This window comes from Vanacampus margaritifer, chromosome 7 (assembly GCF_051991255.1).
Source record: "Vanacampus margaritifer isolate UIUO_Vmar chromosome 7, RoL_Vmar_1.0, whole genome shotgun sequence".
Taxonomy (NCBI): Eukaryota; Metazoa; Chordata; class Actinopteri; order Syngnathiformes; family Syngnathidae; genus Vanacampus; species Vanacampus margaritifer.
The window spans coordinates 17,257,358-17,271,752 of record NC_135438.1 but is presented as its reverse complement, the minus strand read 5'-3'; the positions used below and the strand labels follow the sequence as shown (position 1 = coordinate 17,271,752).

At 38.9% G+C, this 14,395-nt stretch overlaps 2 protein-coding genes across 3 annotated transcripts; both read left to right on the top strand.

Annotated features, from left to right (window-relative positions):
• Positions 1–478: 478 nt before the first annotated feature.
• get3 (guided entry of tail-anchored proteins factor 3, ATPase) lies at positions 479–4,910 on the top strand. Its single transcript, XM_077569855.1, has 7 exons — positions 479–649; positions 1,561–1,708; positions 1,939–2,087; positions 2,312–2,462; positions 2,543–2,650; positions 3,529–3,726; positions 3,860–4,910. The coding sequence occupies exons 1-7, from the start codon at positions 510–512 to the stop codon at positions 3,986–3,988; spliced, it is 1,023 nt and encodes a 340-aa protein (XP_077425981.1). The 5' UTR covers positions 479–509; the 3' UTR covers positions 3,989–4,910.
• A 153-nt stretch (positions 4,911–5,063) lies between these two features.
• best2 (bestrophin 2) lies at positions 5,064–14,372 on the top strand. Of its 2 annotated transcripts, XM_077569853.1 has the most exons (10): positions 5,064–5,523; positions 6,674–6,890; positions 6,956–7,050; positions 8,112–8,345; positions 8,461–8,615; positions 8,712–8,789; positions 9,661–9,813; positions 9,898–9,978; positions 10,554–10,708; positions 13,007–14,372. In XM_077569853.1, the coding sequence occupies exons 2-10, from the start codon at positions 6,727–6,729 to the stop codon at positions 13,749–13,751; spliced, it is 1,860 nt and encodes a 619-aa protein (XP_077425979.1). In that variant the 5' UTR covers positions 5,064–5,523; positions 6,674–6,726; the 3' UTR covers positions 13,752–14,372. The 2 variants fall into 2 exon arrangements, with proteins under 2 accessions (XP_077425979.1, XP_077425980.1); XM_077569854.1 differs by lacking the exons at positions 5,064–5,523; positions 6,674–6,890; positions 6,956–7,050 and adding an exon at positions 7,881–8,020.
• The last annotated feature ends 23 nt before the right edge of the window (positions 14,373–14,395 follow it).

Here is a 14,395-nt window from a genome sequence, read left to right as displayed (position 1 = left end):
ACTTTTCTCATAGAGGCATTTACATTTTATATTTTTTTCTCGTTTAAATACTCTCAATCTTCAAAGTAACCTTTTTTTCTTTTTCTTTTTTATTAGGAACACTACTGTACAAAGAAAACCATCCAAAATTGCACAAAAAAATCCGCGAAACGGCGAGGCAGCAAAAAGTGTACCGCATTAATATAATATAATATAATATAATATAATATAATATAATATAATATAATATAATATAATATAATATAATATAATATAATATAATATAATATAATAGGTTCAGTTCTTCGCGTTTTCTTGTAAAACTGAAAAAGTGTCTCTGGCCATTATTTTAGGAAGGTGACGATTTTTAAGTGGGACTTCGACCACTTAATTCGCCCCCTGTTGATCATTATGTAGAATGCGAGTAGTAGTCGTTGAAACTCCAAATTCCAACGAGTCATGAATGTTGCACATTGGGTTGATCCCACCCACCCAATCCGAGCTTTACGACGATTGCAAACACACACAAGATGGCAGCGGTGGAAGACGAATATGAAGATGCGCCTGATGTAGAGCCTTTAGAACCAACATTAAAGAACATTATCGAGCAGAAATCTTTGAAATGGATATTTGTTGGTGGAAAGGGTGGTGTCGGTAAAACGACGTGTAGGTAAGTGGGGAAAAATCTGCTCATTAGCCCTAAGATACTAAGTCACCGTGTGGGTTGATAACTGACATACCAGCTTTTCAATCAGCTTTTGTTGACGTGGTTTGTGGCCATCTGATCATTTCATATCTTCAATAGTAGAGTGTCATGTGTGCACTTAACACCACATTCAAATCGTGTCTTTTTCTGTAAGGGTCACAAACTGTCAAAATGCCGGCTAGCAAGCTATGAAGCTAACCTGCGACAGCCAACGGATACATGACTCACGTCTTTTACAGCTGTTTTCTAATGGAGGATTACATCAAATCGTTTTTGTTTATTATGAAAGACAACGCTGCCTATAATGTTTTAAGACAATATTTTACGGCCGACGTTATCTCGCACTTGTGGTTATATTGCGCCTGCTCTTTCAACCGGTGTTTTGAAAACACTGGACGGTTAATGAAACGACACACAGAAATGATGTACAGAAAAATCATGTCTCAACAAATACATTATCTTTGATGTACACTGTCATAATAGGTAAATTAACAAAATGAGTTTTTAATGTAATTGTAGCTAAAATTGATAAATTCTGAAAAAAGTTAAGGGGAAGTCAAACCAAAAATTAAATATATAATTTGCATGTGCCTCGTCTAGTTTAAACATGGCATTCTGGTTAATATTGTGTTTGTGGAATATGAATTACGCAGCAAAATCCAGGGGGGCGACCATTTGTCTGTTGACTGAAAATGACATGATAGTTGCTCAGGTAACTACCAATCACGGCTCACCTGTCTACTGTGTTTGGTCATGTGATGTTCGCAAGCTTAGCTGTGATTGGTTGTTACCTGCAGAACAATTGTGATGTTGTCCATGTTTTTAATTTATCTTGCATAAGTTAATGTTAACCTTTTCTTGAATAACTTTTCCAGTTGCAGTTTGGCTGTCCAGCTAGCTGCCGTCAGAGAGAGTGTCCTTATCATCTCGACTGATCCCGCTCATAACATCTCCGATGCTTTTGACCAGAAGTTCTCAAAGGTGCCTACAAAGGTCAAGGGCTATGACAACCTGTTTGCTATGGTAAGTGTGCAGTTTGGTGAACGATGTGAGTACACATACGGGTAAATCAGTCAGAGTGTTCTAAGAAGCTAGGGGGGGAAAAAGTCTGTATCAAATTTCATTTTCAGTCATATGACAATTTGACATTCTCAAAGCACAAGCCATCATTCTGCAAAATGAATACCCGGAGGGTGGTTAAATCAACTACTGCTACTTTTTTTAATTCCACAAATGTGTTTGTGTGAGTGTAGGAAATTGATCCAAGCTTGGGGGTAGCAGAACTACCCGATGAGTTCTTTGAAGAAGACAACATGCTCAGCATGGGCAAGAAGATGATGCAGGAGGCCATGAGCGCCTTTCCTGGCATTGATGAAGCTATGAGCTACGCAGAGGTCATGAGGTGAGATGCCCACGTTCATGTCAAAACATTGCTCATCACGAGTCATGGCGTTGCTAGTGTGAAGGGTTGTAATATCTAACACATACTGGGTAAGACCTGACTGTGATGTTATCAAGTAAGAGGATCCAAAGCCATGTTTGAAAATTACTCCAGTGAACTGTACTGATTGTTGGAAATATAATGTGTACAGTATGATTTCATGTTGCTTCTCCCTTATATCTCAGGTTAGTGAAAGGAATGAACTTCTCGGTGGTTGTCTTCGACACTGCGCCTACCGGCCACACGCTACGCCTGCTGAACTTCCCCACCATAGTGGAACGCGGCTTGGGCCGACTCATGCAGATCAAGAACCAGATCAGTCCGTTCATCTCCCAGGTGAGGACGGGTGCCGAACCTCAAAGAGACTTCTTTGAAGACATCCACAAAATGAAGCTCACTGTTTCCATTTTTTGTAGATGTGCAACATGCTGGGCCTGGGTGACATGAACGCAGACCAGCTGGCGTCCAAGCTGGAAGAGACTCTGCCTGTCATCCGCTCAGTTAGTGAGCAGTTCAAAGACCCTGTAAGTCGCTTTTTCTTCACTGTGGTCTGCAAAATAATTAGCAAGAAATTGTTGTATCGCCTAAAAAGAAAAAGTGTACAACTTGTTGATGAATAACTGCTTTTGTAACATCTAATTGGACATCATGTCTTTGGCGATGTCCAGCAAAATTGAGTCCATTGCTGCCTTGTGGTTCGGCTTACGTTGTGAGTTTCTTACCTGGAACTAAAGTTGCCTTTTGAACAGAGGGCTTGCAATTGCATATTTAACTGAAATAATTAGACTAAAAAAGAAACCCCTCCAAAACTATTAAAGAAAACTATTAAAGAAAAAATTCAATGGCATTTAGGGGTATACATGACAGTTAAGTTTAATTGGCGTTGAGATTAATTTTGAGAACCCCTGTTATAAGTCAAACATAATAATCATCATTTTTAACTCAACCAAGCAAATAATGTTTTTTGTTTGTTTAAAGTGAATCTCTATTTCTATAGGACAACTTTTGAATTGTTTAGCACATAGGTAGGCCTGGTGTGTAAGGCCACGTGGGAAAAGGTTAAGTTTGGCAATCAGAATTTTTTTTCACAGTTTCTACGTTGGTGGAGTTTTTTGCTTTCAGTAATATTTTTCTTATTATATAATTAATAAGATTCCTGTTTTTCATAAAAGAAAAAATCCACTATAGAATCTTAATGCAAAATATTATACTTTGTCAGTGTTATATGTTGTTGAATAATCAATCAGAACGACATCTTGGCATGTGACATTTTTTCCCGTCTTTGCTTGTATAAAATTGTTAAATGTCACGCTGACAGGTGACTTGTTATGTTAACCTAGTCAAATTCCACCATTTTCTGACTCTCCATTGAACTTTGCTCACTCATTCTTGCCCACCACAGGAGCAGACCACCTTTATTTGCGTGTGTATCGCCGAGTTCCTGTCCCTGTATGAGACCGAGCGGCTAATTCAAGAGCTGGCCAAGTGCCGCATTGATACCCACAACATCATCGTCAACCAGCTTGTTTTCCCCGATACCGAGAGGCCGTGTAAAATGTGCGAAGCACGACACAAGATTCAGTCCAAGTATCTGGACCAGGTATGCGTTTCTGCTATGATATAATGCTGGTCAAGACAGTAGAGACACCTACACAAATATTTAACATGTTTCCAGCAGTGGCTCCTGACACCAAAATACGAACTTGCTTTGTGTATGTGTTTGTTTCTGACAGATGGAGGACCTTTACGAAGATTTCCACATAGTCAAATTGCCTCTGTTGCCCCATGAAGTCCGAGGTGCCGATAAGGTCAATATGTTCTCGAAGCAGCTTCTGGAGCCCTATAAACCACCAAACAAGTAATTCCCGTCATTACGGGATCAGAAGCCCCCCCCCCCCGACCACTTTGCTCGCTCAAAGACCACGCCCCCCTCTGAGTTCCCCCAGCCGGCCTCTCATCCGTCAGTACTCGACCCCTCATGCAAAGCGGAGCATACAAACCAGGCACGCTTCAAGTGCAGCTGATGACAACTCGCATCGACATACGTCACCCAGTTACAAAGCTGGGACATTATACATCGGTGCTGCCTTACTCTCCTCATCATGCATCATATCCGTAGCAGTAATAGACCTACTTTTAAACATTTAACTAGCTTCCTTTCCTCCATACTGAGCATTGTTCTGCTTACAACAGGGAAGTACATTATACTTCAACTCGTAACCGTATAGCTTACCTGTGGAATCTTTGTTATTTACTCAATCAAGACCATCTATGAAATTACAAGAAAGATAACCAGAGCAGTCTTGGGTTCATTTGCTGTTCAACACGATATCATATTATAGAAATACTATATAGAATTATACTGAAGGCTCCTGGGCAGTTTTAATGATAATAATAATTCAATCAGTGACTTCTTTTGTTGTGGTCTATGGCAGCATCCTGAGATTCAAAAGCAGTATATGATCCAAATCATGATTTGAGCCCGGCCGAGCTTCCGGCATGAGGTTGGCGCTCATAACTGGCAAATAGATTGTCTGAACTTTAAAGACACTATAGAAAAAACATGTCTAGCATCATGAAGTGCATTGTTGATCATGAATTAGTGAATGTCGCCCAACATGAACTGTGAGCTGAACTTTTAGGTGGATATGGATACAGATTGACTCTAATGCTGCAAGTAAATCCTATCAGTGAATGCATACAAGTAAAAAAAACAACTTTTTTTTCTATGTGAATTTCTTGCAATGATGTTGCGAGTGTTAATTAAACTTAATTCAACAGAGAGCTTTTTTGTGGGCATTCATTAGCGAGCACTTCACCTCAAGGCAAGCACTCCAACTGGGCAATGGATTGACTTTGACAAAGCATGAAGCTGCAGTTAACCTTTCACATTTGGGCTCTGCAACAATACACAAAAACACTGAAGAGTAAAACTTACAAATGGATTGTTGTTAATATTTTTTAAGATGGCCATAATTCCAGTTTACAATCACTTGTTTCATATAATCAGAATGTTTCCATTGTTTTTGTTGTCGTCGCTACTATTCAACACAAATGTTTGTCAAGTTACACATGCTGGGCTTTCATCATTTCCTCCAGTCCAATTCGGTAGTTACGGCCTGTCGCTTGTGCTCCATCATCCAGCGGCTCCCTCCCCGTCGGGAACCGCGCTAACGAGCTGCTCGTCGTCCTCCATTTGGGGATTTACCCCGGGGCGCACTGACCACTGGACGCACCAAGGAGGATCCGAGGATTAGCGCCATGCAGGTGCCGGGGGCCTCGGTGCTCTTGAAGCTCATTCACACTCAGGACTTTTAACCATATTGTGAAAAGAAGCCACTTCTCCGTGGACCAATAAGCACCGAAATGAGCAATTAGCACTTCTAGACTATAACAGGTAAGATCTTTCTGTTTAAAAGTCATAAGTAAATATTTAGTGGAAATATAATTCATTAAAACTAATCTGAAATGGTCACAAATGTGTTTGATGTTTTTGTCAAGGAACCATATTTGGTAACCAAAGTGATGTTAAAGATCGAAATCCCAGACACTAAAGATTACTACTGTAATGGTACAATTTTTAATGCAAAATAAACACTAAAAAGTGTATCAAGTATATATGATAAATGTTTAATTTGTTTATGGTTGAAGGGTAAGTGCGAACCGTTTCTAGCTTGTAATTTGATGACCTTATTTAGCTAAGAGACTCACATTTCTCACTGAAATGTGATGAACTTGTAGAACACTAAACTAAAAAAATAAATGATCCATCCATCGATTTTCTATTTAGTGCTCAGTTGGGTCCTGAGTGAGGTGGAGCAGCAGAGCATATCCTTGCCGACTTTGAGAGTGAGGCATTTTTCACTCTGGACTGGTCACCAGTCAATGTGAGATGAACACATTAATTTGAGTAATTATCAAGCAGTTAAAAATTCAGATTTTTAAAATGGATGTTTCAATAAGTGTCTCATTCACAATGTCAATAAAAGCATCATTAACTTTCTCAGTATGATACAAGTACCACTATCAGAATGTGGCCTCCCTCTAGTGGTAGATGAAAGCATCACTGTATTAAAAACAAATAATTGTACATTTACAATCAAATATATTACGAAGCAAAAATTGGAGTGTTAAAATTTCAGAGGTAAATTTTTGGGAGTTGATTTTAAATTTCGTAAGTGAGTTAATTGGTGTTGATCACCCACTGTTAGATTAACTGAAGAGATGTAACTATTTTCAGACTTCACACCTATCAATGAACAGTAATTGACACACACTAGAGTAAAATCAACACTGACCAGTATTAAATTTCAACTACCGTCACATTTGTTTTAACCCCATCTCAGTGTAAAAAAAAATAATAATAATTTCAAAAGTCTTGATTTAACTATATTTAGTGTGACCAATATAGACACTTTTGAGGTGTCAAATTTAACTCTGTAGGTGTGGAAGTAACACTGCCAATTTTGCTGTGTAGAATGAAGCTTGCATCTACCCAGCCTGAGTAAGAATCACACTTTTATATTTTGTTTGTGTTCTACATGCAGGTATTAGTGAGTTGACTCAAACCTACAGCGTATTGTTTCTCCTGGGCCGGTGCATGCTGGCAACAATGACTGTCACCTACACGGCCAGAGTTGCAAACGCTCGCTTCTGCGGATTCTCCAAGCTGCTTTTGGCTTGGAAGGGAAGTATCTACAAGGTGTTGTATAAGGAGTTCCTGGCTTTTTTTGCCATGTACACAGCCATTAGTATCTCATACAGGTAACAACGCTTTCAATTAGCAACAGCTAACAATAAGCGTTCTAATGGTAATGATTTTCTTTTAGATTTTTGCTGCCTGATGTTCAGAAGAGGTATTTTGAGAAGCTGGCAATTTACTGCAACCACTATGCCAGCCTCATCCCAATGTCCTTTGTACTGGGTAAGCGGAGATGCCATCAGCAATCCACACCCATAGTTAATTTTTCGAGTCCCCATAAGGGTTAGTTTTTAAATTTTTATTTTTGTTAGTTTTTATTTCGTTTTGAGTTTTGTTTTTTAAATTTAGTTAGTTTTAATTTGTTTTCAGGGTTGTTCTGTTAGTTTTCATTAGTTTTAGTTATTTTAAAAAATGCTTGATTTTAGTTACTTTTAATATAATTTTTGTAATTATTATTATTATTTTTTAAGTTTATTCAAGTAAAAAAGTAGCTAATTTCTTACCTAGCGTTGCATTTCGCCTGAGCAGGCGAGCCAAGCCAAGCCAAAAGTCAAGCACGCAAAATTGTCGCTTGGCACCTACGTCATCTGGAGGTGATTTTGTATTGGCTGTTGCTAGAGGACGTCACTTTTATGTGACACATTTTCAAATCTCCTTATTCCGGTTAATATGCTTAAAATCATTACCAAAAGCTCATGCATTAAATTGATTACCAAAGACTAAAACGAAGAACATTTTCGCTATAATTATAGTTAGTTTTAGTTAGTTTTGTAAACATAAACTGTAGTTTCAGTTATTTTTCGTTTAAAAAAAAAAGCATTTTCGTTTTTATTTTATTTCGTTGAAATTGTTTTTTGAATTTAATTTTAGTTTTGTTGTTAGTTTTCGTTAACTAAAATAACCTTGGTCCTCATTGGAACGTGAACGAAAGCCACACCGTAAGGCTTTAGCCATGCTTCAAACGCAGAACCTTTCTACTGTGAAGCAAATCGAACGTGCTGAACAGAGTTGCATTATGATATGAGACCATAAAAAGCTTCACAACCTCCAAATTGGCATTATGATGAACTACTAACATCTGTCACTCTAATATCAGATGTTTTTTTCCTTCATTTACCCCCCATTTTTGGGTAATTCAAAAGTTTTCATTCAACATAGAATTCAGCCAAATGATTGAAATGACCCCTCTAGCGTAAGTAAAGCTTCGTTTTGCGCTTTAAAACAACCCTCCCAGCAGCACAGTTGACCCTTGGCTTGTGTTCTCTCTGGAACGCCATGAGCAGGTTTCTACGTGACCCTGGTGGTGAACCGCTGGTGGAACCAGTACACAAGCATCCCGCTTCCCGATCGGCTCATGTGCGTCCTGTCGGGGGGCCTGCAGGGCAGTGACGAGCGAGGCCGTCTTCTCAGACGCACTATGATGCGCTACGCCAGTCTGTCGGCCCTGCTCATCCTCAGATCTGTCAGCACAGCCGTCTTCAAGCGTTTCCCCACCATGGACCATGTGGTGGAGGCTGGTGAGTATCATTATACTTTATTCAAATATAATCTGAAAGAACTGATCGAAATAATTGTCACGTCTCTGACTTACTATTTTAAGACACTTCACTTTAGCATTTTACCACTGTGCAGGATTCATGACCAGAGAAGAGCGCAAGAAATTTGAAGGCCTTCACTCTCCCTACAACAAATATTGGATCCCTTGCGTGTGGTTCACCAACCTGGCGGCTGTGGCCCGCTGTGAGGGCCGCATCAAAGATGATCACATGCTCAAGCTGCTGCTGGAGGTGTGTCAATCATACAGTCGTACGCATGCACGCACACGCGGGCACGGTTCATGTTGGAATGTGATCTCACCAAGAATTGTGACCCTTTCCAAGCAGGAGCTGAATGTGTTCAGGGGGAAATGCGGCATGCTGTTTCATTATGACATGATCAGTGTTCCACTGGTTTATACCCAGGTAAACAGACAGATACGTCTGCTCTGCATCGTCACTTTGTACACAAAAAATATATAATCTCTCTTCACAGTTTAAACCCGCCTTGTGGGGGCCGATAAAGTTGAATAAGACAAGTAAAATTCATTATCTAAAAAGTATTGTTGTTTTTTTTGTCTGACTATCAAAACACTGATTCTGTTTGCTATTTTAGATACAGATAGCAAATACATACTGGATAGACGTCCAGGCTAAAGTAAAGACGTTTTGACTCGTCTGCCATTTTGTCCCCAGTGTTTAGGCTACGCTAGAGCTAGCGCTTTTTTTCCCTTCCCATCCACCTCTAAGCAGTAATAGTAAGTTCAGAATCTTATTTTAATTTTAATGTATTTTAGTTTTTTTATCCTAAGTATTTTGATGTACCATAAATTTGGACTTTAACGGTGAAATCTGACTTGTGCGGAAATTCGGGTTACATCGCCAGCGTAGGAACGAAACTCGTTCGTAACTCGAGGGCCCGCTGTACTATATTTTGACAATGAAGTGTGTATTTAGTCCAGAATGTATCATTTTTTGTTAGATAATGAAAGTGTATTTTCAAGAGTAAAAGGCATAATTTTATAAGAACAAACTTTTTGAAATTTACTAAACGTGACTTTCTTCACGCATGAAGTTTCTACATTAATAGTACAACTATATTCTTATATAGTATCTACATGTATCTTCTGCTTTGGTAAGGCGGGTCAGAAATAACCGTAGGACAAGGGGAGTAAATCGAATGTTAAGAACAGAGGTGACGCATTTGCCTCTGACATGTCACATGACCCAATTGTTTAATCAGTAAAAAAAAAAAAAAAAAAGTCAAGTGTAACCTGTTCCCCTGTCTGTCCTGCAGGTAGTGACTTTAGCCGTGTACAGTTTTTTCCTGGTATGTCTGATCGGTCGCCAGTTCCTAGATCCAAGTCAAGGTTATCCAGGTCATGACCTTGACCTCTACGTGCCCATCTTCACCCTGCTGCAGTTTTTCTTTTACGCCGGGTGGCTCAAGGTCAGTGGCCGTTTACTTTAAAAACATGAAATAAAATACCTTCAAATGTCTCAGTAAGTTTGTCAAACGTTTCTTTTGCTAAAGGTTGCAGAACAGCTGATCAACCCTTTTGGAGAAGACGACGATGACTTTGAGACCAATTGGTTGATTGATAGAAATTTCCAGGTTGGCTGATTTTTGTCTTATTGGTCATTTCATCTTCGGGCTGCTGGGGCTCCAGGTGGCGGAGTGGAACCGTTACGATGCAAGTTGGCGTGGGTTCGCATCCCCGCCTGGGAGGCTATGTTTGTATGAGAGGGTGCAAAAAAACAAAAAACTAATCTTCAGGCTGCTGTGTTTACATTCTTGCCACTATATTGAAACTGCATCTATTTGATACAAGATTGTGCCATTTTTATGCTTTTTTTAAGAGAAGTATTATTCAAAGCATGAAGTCGTCAAAGCTTGTGGTGGGGTAAAAGCACTGCACTGCGTCATACTAAAGTCTATATTTCTTTAAACAAAGGTTGTCGAATTTGAAATCACAAGTCATGGGAAATAATAATGACAACCAAATATTTTAAGTACGCTAGTTTTCAATTTAGGATTAAGAAAGGATCTGGTGGAGGGAAAATGCTTGTAATATCACGGTGAAGATTCAATGATGTCATAAATGAGGTACACGACATCCACTACAAATGTCTATGGAGCGCAAATTCATTCATTCATTTACGATATGCATTTTCCTTTCACCCTTGCAGGTGTCAATGATGGCAGTGGATGAGATGTATGGAGATCTGCCGATGATGGAACGAGATCGCTACTGGAACGACTCCAACCCGAGACCACCTTATACGGCCGCGACTCTTTTTGTCCTGCGCAAACCCTCATTCCAAGGGTCGACCTTTGACATGGCGTGAGTCTCGGGATTTCCTTTTCTCATTGTGTGTGTGCAGTATTCAACTTGTGACTTTTACATTCATGTTGTTGTTTTTTTACATTTATATATTTTATTTTGAGGTCAAAATATGGTCATGATAGTTACAGGAGGGATTTAGCGATAACATTGTCTTCTCTTCAGAAAATACTTTTTTCAAGTTGCTGAATTTTTTTTGTTACTGTACTGGAGTTTATGTCAGTCAGGTGTCTGTATTTATTTATTTTTTTACTTGAGTTTTATTTCTGATGACTTTTTGCTACCTATTTGAAAAGCAATACTTTCTACTCCTTACTTTGTCAAGATAGGCTTGTTGTCGGGAATATATTGTTTTGATAGCATAAAAATCAAGCTAGCTTTACTCAACTTTCAACTTTACTTTACTCAACTTTAAGATAAGATAAGATTTACATTTATATATTTTATTTTGAGGTCAAAACATGGTCATGATAGTTACAGGAGGGATTTAGCGATAACATTGTCTTCTCTTCGGAAAATACTTTTTTCAAGTTGCTGAAATTTTTTGTTACTGTACTGGAGTTTATGTCAGTCAGATGTCTGTATTTATTTTTTTACTTGAGTTTTATTTCTGATGACTTTTTGCTACCTATTTGAAAAGCAATACTTTCTACTCCTTACTTTGTCAAGATAGGCTTGTTGTCAGCATATTGTGTTGTCGGAAATATATTGTTTTGATAGCATAAAAATCAAGCTAGCTTTACTCAACTTTCAACTTTACTTTACTCAACTTTAAGATAAGATAAGATACATCTTTATTTATTCCACAGTGGAGAAATTCACAGCGTCACCAGCAGCAATACACATCATCACACATCATATATAAATAACATGTATCACAAAAAATACTTATGTAGCCTACAGTTAATTAAAAACTGAGAAACACAGTAGTGCAAATAGATGGCATCATCATCACATTTGTTAAATTTGAAATTAAAACATTACATTACAGTACATCACACCACATCAATGGTCTTCCGAGAGTACAGTTGATTATAAAGTTTAACAGCAGCGGGTAGGAAGGACCTTTGGTACCTTTCCTTGTTACAGCATGGGTGAAGAAGCCTAGCATGGCTCGAACAGTCCCGCACAGGGGGTGGGATGCGTTACCCCGGATAGATGACAGCTTTGTCACCATTCTCCTTTTTAAAACATTTAAAATATATATTTTTTTTATTTTTATTTTTCTCTCGAGAGCTCAGTATTTAGTATTCATTCGGCAATCTTACCGATTTGACATGTCATCATCATCGCTCTCTCTCTTTTTTTTGTTTTTGTATGTGCATGTGCGTGCGTGTGAGTGTGTACTCATTAATTCACCTAAAACCTATTAAAAATCCCATACCGTTCACCTAAACCGAATACTTCACAATCCAGCTAGTCGTGAGGTTGTCAGGAGACCCGAGGAAGGATCAAAGAAAAGAAAGGGAAGTGAAATCCAGCACCGACCAGACATCACCTACTAACTAACTAAAATAACAATAAAACAAAAGAGGTTAATGTCATAATTGCGTCAAAAACATATAACAAAGGAGACATTTAAGTTATTCCACATAACAAGGATAACATTTTACTGTTTTCGTTCTCAATGAATAATAGTAATGACTTCCAAAGAAATTCATTTACAAAAAAAATACTTCATCCTATTCCATTTTGAACAGTAAGTCTTTTCTTTTGTCAATGAATTTCTTTTGCCGTCTCTTTGCGGCTCTTTGCCGTCTGGGCAGGACACGACACCCACAGCACAGTGTGCAGTTTCAGGGAGGAGAGCTAGCTAACTAGCTAGCGAGCTATAGTTAGCTAGCTCTTGGATAAAAAATTTAAAAAAACGCATAATGAAACATGTTTAAAATACAAAAATATATTATATAATAAAAAAAGGTGATAAATTATGTGTTTTTCATTGTGCCAAGTTATTAAAACACGGGTTGTGTATAAATGAGGATAAAAAAAGTTTTTTACTGCTGAATTTAATTACAGCACAATTCAGTCTCTGTTTTCTTACTTTTAATTACATTAAGTAGAGAAGTTAAATTAGTCAATTTTAATGTAACTAGTCTTTTTTTTTTAAGTTATCTCTAGTTTATCTGTTCTTCTTACTGTAAGTACACATTATAAGTCCTTTCACCACTTAAGAAGGTGTGTAAAAAGCATTATCAACCCCTGATAAATATAGAAGGTCAATAATAACAATAACAACATCAGTGTTATGTATGATTATCAAAGAACTGACAGAACTGCCCGTGTGCTATCTGGCAGAATTCCCAAAGAGGAGATGCACTTCCAGCCTCTGGAGGAGATAGCAGAAAACATGGAGGAGACCGTCAGCCGTCACCCCAACATGGCTCTCTTCAACCGGCTCCTGAACGCGGGCCCCTCACACACCGGCTTCATGAGCGGAGCCCTGCGACGCACCTCGGCCCAGCTCCAGAGACTCTATCATTCCCCCAGCATCGACCAGTGCATCAGCGACGACGACGACAGTGAAAGTTGCAAAATCGGGAAAGGGGGCTCTTTGCCGTCTGGGCTTGGGCAGGACCCCCAGAGCACCGTGTGTAGTTTCAGGGAGGAGAAGGGCGCCAGGGTGCCTCTGCTCGAGATTCAGTTTGGGGCCGAGAATGACAAGTCACACAGGCACTCTGATGTCAGCCACAGGTACGAGGATACTGGGACAAATGAGAGTGGAGTTGAAGGTGTCCACCAAAGACAGGAAGAAGAAGAGAAAGCAGAGATCCCATCTCCTGCGTTGCAGCTTCTCCCTCCACTCCAGGACTCGCAAGTTCCCCTCAACTTCCATCATCCCTTCCCTTTCCCGTTTCCCGCCACTTCCCACTATGGTCTGGAGCACTGCAGCTCGCAGCCTGACATCAACCACCACAAAGCTGCGGCCTCTATTCTTCATCCTTCTTTAGGTCAACAGAAACTATCCTTTCTCCCCGTGTCATGTTTTGAGTCCCAGCGCTTCCGGAGTGTCAGTATGGGATCAGAGCTGACCGGGACTTAGCCGCGCACTAGTTTGTCGTTTTAACTTTGAAACTATAATGCTGAATTCATCCATCTGTCTTTTTTTAGACAATCACATTCACACATAAGGACAATATATTGTTTTTGATGAAATAAAATATCCGCTGGTAAAGCTGTCTGTCTTCTGGACTGCAACACATTATGGATGTTTAAAAAAAAAAATAATTTTAACTTAGACTGAATGATGATTGAAATTGTAAATACTGTATGACATCTTTAACATATAATTTACAATAATCATATAGTATACAAATGTTTCCATATTTAGATGGTCAAATTGGCGTCTACTGAAAAAAGCGTTTGACATTTATGTGTTACTATAACATTTGCTTAACACTGTCATTTGCATGTTTTATATGTCATGATGTGTTACTCGTATGATATGATGCAAAAGAAGCCTGTTTTTGGTGCAATGACACGAAACATGTCAGCATGTATCTCTTTCGATCAATGTTTGCACCAGTGTGACAGCTTGTTTCTTGTTAAACAACAGGAACGACAATAAGATAAGGCTGATGTGAATAAGCACTTTTTGTACAAAACATTGTCAAAGAACTACCTCTGTACGGTATTGCAATTAGAGCCTCTTTTTTTTTTTACTTTGAAAAAGGCATGTTAGTATTT

What these genes read in the sequence shown, in the direction of transcription:
- get3 (XM_077569855.1), top strand. Translation starts at nt 510, where the DNA reads ATGGCAGCGGTGGAAGACGAATATGAAGATGCGCCTGATGTAGAGCCT. An exon ending in GTCGGTAAAACGACGTGTAG is followed by an intron (nt 650 to 1,560) that starts GTAAGTGGGGAA and finishes TAACTTTTCCAG; the next exon opens with TTGCAGTTTGGCTGTCCAGC. An exon ending in AGTCCAAGTATCTGGACCAG is followed by an intron (nt 3,727 to 3,859) that starts GTATGCGTTTCT and finishes TGTTTCTGACAG; the next exon opens with ATGGAGGACCTTTACGAAGA.
- best2 (XM_077569853.1), top strand. Translation starts at nt 6,727, where the DNA reads ATGCTGGCAACAATGACTGTCACCTACACGGCCAGAGTTGCAAACGCT. An exon ending in GGACCATGTGGTGGAGGCTG is followed by an intron (nt 8,346 to 8,460) that starts GTGAGTATCATT and finishes ACCACTGTGCAG; the next exon opens with GATTCATGACCAGAGAAGAG. An exon ending in TGATTGATAGAAATTTCCAG is followed by an intron (nt 9,979 to 10,553) that starts GTTGGCTGATTT and finishes TCACCCTTGCAG; the next exon opens with GTGTCAATGATGGCAGTGGA.